Genomic DNA, 6752 nt, shown 5'->3' with positions numbered 1-6752 from the left:
AACTAAGCACTGAAGAACTTTATGAATTCTGATGTCTTAAATTTTTAATTTGCAACAGATTCAGTATGCTGAAGAACGCCTCCTCATTTAATCTATATTCCTGTGAAACAGACGTGTGTGTGTGTGTGTGTGTGTGTGTGTGTGTGTGTGTGTGTGTGTGTGTGTGTGTGTGTGTGTGTGTGTGTGTGTGTGTGTGTGTGTGTCAGGGGGATGATCGTCGATGCAGAGAGGCGAATGGAGCTGTTCTTGCTTCGTGATTATTTTTAACGCTGTGACTCAGTCTGAGTCAACTTTATTAAAGATCCCCTTGCTGTATTTCTGAACTCATTCATACAGACCCATTCATTTATTTAGAGGACTTCTATTCAGAGTTTCTCTTTCCTCTGGCCAAAGGAACGGTGAACATTGAGTGTGAGCTCCAAATTATTCCAAAAGAATGGAGCAAAAATAGGACATTGTCTTACACAACCAAAGTGCAATGGACACACTCCAGCTCCCTACAGCCACATTATTTTGTCGGGCAAACTAAAATAATCCCAGGTCTACTATGCGGTTGTTTTTGTTTATGCGGTCTGTTTTGAACAATGAATGGATTATACTCTGCCCTTCCTCACTTCAAAAACACTCTGACTGTTATCCTCCTAATTGATTTCAGTAACTCTTTGTGTTACGACTAGGTGTTATTAATCGTCTGCTAAAGACAGCTATAGTCAATGCTTATTTCCATGCTCTGTGTCTGCTCATTCATGATGAGTGGGTGTTGTGTCTGCGTTTCAGCGAGCTAATTTCAGACACAATTCAGGCTCCCTCCTGGAACATGATGAGACTTTCACTTATGCTCATTCTGGTTAGCTGAAATGATTTGAGAATGTGTGATGTAATGAATGCTCTCTCTACCAGGGCTGTAAATCCCACGTTTCATCACAAAAGGATATATCAATTATTTGAAAAACAATGCAGTATTTGCCATAAATCCCGCCACCATTTCTTTCAATATCATTAGGGAAGCAATCCAGACGATATCTCAGGTGAGTAAATAACAATCAGTTATATTTAAATCAACTCTCAAAATAGGATTTGGCAATTTTTTAAAGTGGACTCTTCCAGGCATTTAAATGAAGGGAAAAAAACAACCTATTAGCGAATTTTAAAGATGATATATGTATCAATGTTTCCACTTTGCATCAATGATATTGGATTATTGAGCATTTAATCAATGTAATGATGTATATCAAATAGTGTTCATTTTGTCAGCTATTTTTTTATTTAGTCTTAGTCCTGTGTCAAATGTCCTTGTTAGTTTTAGTCACCTTCATCCTGGTTTTATTTAGTCTACTTTTAGTCGACTAAAAGTCTGAGCATTTTAGTCTGATTTTAGTCAAAGACAACTAACTATTTTAGTCTACTTTTTTTTAATGAAATCTGTTGACATTTGAGTCTTTTTTTAGTCATCAGATTATATTGAACATTTCAGTCAAACTAGTCTAGCCAAAACCAATCATTTGTCATTTTAGTCAAACTTATTTCACAATAAGATTATATCTTGTCCTTATTGGATGAAAAACACAGGTTGAATGATGAAGAGTGCAGCTTAGCAGACTGCAGAGAGTATCTGGTCAGGTTTGAGGTGTTTTACCTGTGTTATGGCCACACTGCTTCCCTTCTGATAAAACAATGCATTTGCTTTTTTTCTCATTGTAGCGAAAATGGGCCCAAATATCGCCTCGTTTCTTTCTGCCAAGCAGTGGTGACGTTAGACTTTTTCGTTGTCAGTCCTTTTTAATAATAATAATAATAAATGGGATTTATATAGAGCTTTTCTAGACCCAAAGACGCTTTACATTATGAGTCAGGTCGACAAACAAAACAAGAACAAAAACACAAACAAAAACAAAAACAAAAACAGAAAAGCAGTCAGGAGGATGTTGGTTCAGAGGGGGGAGGGGCGGGTTTAAGGATAAGCAGAGTTGAAGAGGTGGGTTTTGAGACGGGACTGGAACAGGGTGAGGGAATCAGACTCACGGAGGTCTTGGGGGAGGGAGTTCCAGAGCTTCGGGGCTGCCACAGAGAAGGCTCTGTCCCCGAAGCTCCGGAGTTTGGCCTTGGGGATTGAGAGCAAACCGGCTGAGGTGGATCTGAGGGACTGGGGTGGTTGGTAGAGGATGAGGAGGTCAGTGAGGTAGGGGGGGGCCAGATGGTGGAGGGCTTTAATGCGACCACTACACCACCAAGCCCTGTTGTTTCCATTTCCCTTTCTGTTAAATCCTTTTTCGTCAACGAAAGTAAAGAGAGATTTTGGCAACGTTTTTAGTCAGTAAACTACATTTTCGTCTCGTCACTTTTCGTGAACGATATTGCATGATGATGTCGTTACAGTTATTGTTTACTGACGTCGGTGCCGTCTCGTCATCGTCTCGTTTTAGTCATGGAAAAAAAGGTTGTTGACGAACATATTTCGTCATAGTTATAGTCAACGAAATGAACACTAATATCAAAGCATCATCACATCTCTGTGTTCTTACACAATAGAAACAACATTCAGAAAAAGTGCATTTGTGTAAGCTTACATATTTGTAATTTGTTTCTATTTTATAAAACCCCTCTCGAGAGTCTGAGTCCTGAAGGATCTGTTAATGAATGTTCTGAAATGAAATCACTTTCAAGCGGCTAACACACACTTCATGTATTAAGTGCTACGGAGCTGTAGCTGATAGTATTTGTGTTTGTTTAGATTAGTTCTAAACATGTATACATGTTGTTGTTGTTGTTGTTGTTGTTGTTCTCAGGTCAGTGTCTGCAGGCCTCAACTCTCCTGCCAAGACCAACTCTATGGAAAAGAAGCTACATCTTAAAAGCAAAGAATTACAAGATACTCAAGACAAATGTCACAATGTGAGGATCTACTTCTCGCCATTTTGTTCTCTTTTATACATGTTTTAGTCATTCATCACAAGCCTCAATGACAAATGAGTCATTCGTACTTTTAAATGTAAAATCAGCTTCATCAACAAAGACAGAAATGACTAAGTAAGTCCACTGTTTGCAGACTGGAAACAGAGACACCTAATCTATCGATGTTTCCATATTGTAGGACTTATAATACTTATTTATACTTAATTATTAGATTATGTTTCATAACCAGACGTTTATTCTGGCTAACTGGCTGAACACAGATCAACAGGCTTCTGGTGCTGCTGTAACATGCCAACTTATTCATGTTGTGTTCAACATTACAAACCCATTTGAAGCATTGCTTTGGTGATCCGTCTATCTTTAGCTTTGAATTTGAGCACCTTCAAAGCAAAACCGCTTTAAGTCGTTGACCTTTAGAGTTTCAATGAAATGGTAACTGTGCTGTTCTCCGATGGATACAGATGGATCAGGACATCTCCAGGTTTCAGCGTAAAATGACTGACCTGGAGTCAGTGCTCCACCAGAAGGATGTGGAGCTCAAGGCCTCCGAGACTCAAAGGGGCATCCTGGAGCAAGACCTCGCCACTTACATCACTGAGTGCAGTGTGAGTCATCATAACAACTGCGTCTGTGTGCAGAATTTGAATAAATGTTTAAACATGTACACATCGGGTGTCCATGTCCTCCGCCCCTCAACAAAAATCTGTATTGATTTGTCCAAACGGCATCCTTGTGGTGGCACATGTGTGTTTGCAGAGCCTGAAGCGGAGCTTGGAGGAGGCGCGTGTGGAGGTCTCCAGAGAGGATGACAAGGCCTTGCAGCTGCTGCACGACATCCGCGAACAGAGCAACAAGCTGCAGGAAATCAAAGAGCAAGTATGTCATTTTCATTCAAGAGATGCGCAGTCCCCTCCCCCTCATCACGATAATGATGTGGTGCATTTTAACATTTTTTTTGTAACACTTCAAGATATTTAAGCTAAAGAAAAGCAAACTGAAACGGAAAGAAATATTTCCTCCTTCATATTATTTGAGAACACTCTTCTGCTTTCCGCAGTGTCTTCTTCACGCTGCTTTAGCTGATAGAGGAGTAGCAGTGAGATTAGACTCTTCTCAGTGTGTCCCTGTTGCAGGAGGGGCTTCCCCTCTGAGGACTCCCTCGTCCTCAACACCTCCATAAAGGTCATTCCTGCAGAACTTCATGCCTGCAAGCTACAAAGTTGCAGGAGACTTTGATCACTACTCAAGAGATTCGCTCAGCCTCCTCCCAGTGGAACCACACACAGTATTTAACGAGTTTTAATCAACATTTAGGACTCAAATTACAATCTTAAAAACCCCTCTGTGAGACCCATTGGAGTGGCCTGGTGTATCTTACTGCAGTGTCTTCTGGTATACGTTAAGTTACACATCACAAAGCTATGCGTTTACCAACATGTTTTCTCTGCAAACACTTTTGAAGACGAAACCGTTATTTTGATTTAGTGCAGAGTTGCCAACTGCAGTTTTTAAAGTTGTAATCATTGAGTTGTTACCTGTGATTTTGACACTTTTGGTGATAAATGGACATTGCTTTAGTGCACTGCGGTTCCTATAGATCACTGCACAATGAAACCGTGTCAGCAGATCTGTAAAGTGTATCTGTACCTGGGTGCCATTGGCAGGATTTGTTGCTCTTACTAAGCTCAGCTGCTCCGTTCTAGTCGTTCTAAACAAACTCCCTCTGCTGTTGTATTTTGTCAAAACGTACACATAAAAACCGGCTCACTGTTTTTATGAAGAAGCCTAAATAGAACATTTATGTAAGGAAAACACTGAATAAACTAGCTTGTCATTGGTATGTGCTAAAACAATGCTGAGTTCAATCGTTTTCTAATCAATTCATATTTGAAAATGTCACGGCTTAATACTTGACAAGTTTTTCTTTGTTGAGAAAGAAAATGTGTTTTCCCTAAAATAAAGAAAAAAAAAAAATCTTCTCACTTAGATGCCGACTGACTTGGTTCAAGCTTGCAGAGAATGAGTGTGATCACAGCCTGAAGTTTATGGGCAGGTTTCAAAACATTTATTATAGGGGTGTCACATTTCAATCAGCAGTCCTGTTCTGCACACAACATTGTATTTTATAAGAGATATACAGTAAGACGGTTTCTGGATGGCTTTGTCTTCCACATTATTGACCCGTGTGTGTGTGTGTGTGTGTGTGTGTGTGTGTGTGTGTGTGTGTGTGTGTGTGTGTGTGTGTGTGTGTGTGTGTGTGTGTGTGTGTGTGTGTGTGTGTGTGTGTGTGTGTGTGTGTGTGTGTGTGTGTGTGTGTGTGCAGGAGTACCATGCTCAGCTGGAGGAGATGCAGGTCACCATCCGGCAGCTGGAGGAGGACCTCTCCGCTGCCCGGCGCCGCAGCGACCTCTACGAATCTGAACTCAGAGACTCCCGGCAAACAAGTGAGGACCTCAAGAGGAAAGCTGTGGAGTACCAGCAGAGGATCCAGAAGGTATGTTTCACACCAGACATGTTTAGACCTCATGTCATGCAAATGTCCATCAAGTAACATTAGGAGGGTCATGTTTTGTATCTAGTTTCTGAAACATAATTGAATATCATAATTGGTTGTTGGAAAAACCTGCCAGGTGCCACGGATAACAAACTTTACTCAAATCATTGAGATGCAAATCTAAAGTACACACTACTTTTGTTAGTCTCTCAGACTGTATGGTTGGAACATCTGTTACATTTAGTTATTTATAAATATCATAAGCCAGCAATGTATTCTATATGAACCTATAACAAGGGTTCACAACTGAGCGTTCGTATACTACACTACAATGAAGAGAAATACATAATAAGAGCTTTGAAAGTTTGACACTGAAAATAAGCTAGAATCTTAAACGTGCCAGCTCAGAAAGACCAAGATTTTACGTTTTTTAATTTTTGTCCCAAGTCTTCTCCTTTTCCCTGCTCCTTGGGCAAGCACACAATCAAACAAAGCATTTATACGTATGATACTGTCCTTTCCTCTTATGGTTGTTTTGTAGTGTCATATAAAACTCGATGCCATCAATCCAGCATTATCAAATAAAAAAATTGCAGGCCACTTAGTCTGGCAGACTAATGGACTTTATTACCTAATATCTATTTGAAAATGACATTATAGTATGTTTTTTGAAGCCTCAAAGATACACTTAAATATATGATATTCAGATTTCAGCTTAAAAATGAAAACATCTCTGACCCGGGGCCCTCTGCAGGAGTAATCACATCTCCCTTCTGGCCTCTTGGGGGCTATAGGAAGGCTGCTGCGCTCGCCCCTTTTCCACAGAAAGCACTAAAGAGCAGATGGATTATTGTTCTCTATTGATCTCCACTGTATGCCAATTACGTTTCAGGCTAAAGAGCAGGGCAAAGCTGACGTGGAGGAGCTTCTCTCCAAACTAGAGAAGGTAACCAATCAGGCTTGTCAGATTGATCTACATGCTCCCAGCTGTGGTTACAGTTCATGTTTTCAATGACTTCACTGTGCTTTGTTTCCAGACCAATTCTGAGCAGCAGGTGAACATCCAGGAGCTCCAGGATAAACTGTCCAAGGTAAATGCAATGCTGGCTTGGTTACTGTCTTATGAAATATTCCAGATTTTCAGTAAGATAATGTGTTCTTTAAATGGGAATAAATCCTTTCAGATTGTCATTTCTCCTGATCCTTTGTGAAGCAGGAGTATATATTCCACTCTGCAGCCTGCTGTAGCTTTCTGTTTATTCCCTCAAGAAGCATTTTATTCAATGTCACAGAGGGTAGGATTTGCTGAAGCATATCAGGAGGTTTGTCTTGGGAATGCACTAAC

The 6752-nt window shown here is 40.3% G+C and overlaps 1 protein-coding gene across 1 annotated transcript in view; it reads left to right on the top strand.

Annotated features, from left to right (window-relative positions):
• Positions 1-6752, top strand: part of cita (citron rho-interacting serine/threonine kinase a) — a 121082-nt gene that overhangs the window by 28703 nt on the left and 85627 nt on the right. The window contains exons 11-16 of the mRNA XM_010794583.1: positions 2787-2892; positions 3375-3518; positions 3670-3789; positions 5237-5407; positions 6300-6353; positions 6445-6498. Of these exons, the coding sequence (XP_010792885.1) occupies positions 2787-2892; positions 3375-3518; positions 3670-3789; positions 5237-5407; positions 6300-6353; positions 6445-6498 (649 nt within the window). The remainder of the gene's footprint in view (positions 1-2786; positions 2893-3374; positions 3519-3669; positions 3790-5236; positions 5408-6299; positions 6354-6444; positions 6499-6752) is intronic.

This window comes from Notothenia coriiceps, unplaced genomic scaffold (assembly GCF_000735185.1).
Source record: "Notothenia coriiceps isolate Sejong01 unplaced genomic scaffold, NC01 NC01_scaffold00002072, whole genome shotgun sequence".
In the NCBI taxonomy this organism is placed as follows: domain Eukaryota; kingdom Metazoa; phylum Chordata; class Actinopteri; order Perciformes; family Nototheniidae; genus Notothenia; species Notothenia coriiceps.
The sequence above is the reverse complement of the archived record's forward strand: the minus strand, read 5'-3'. Positions and strand labels throughout refer to the sequence as shown.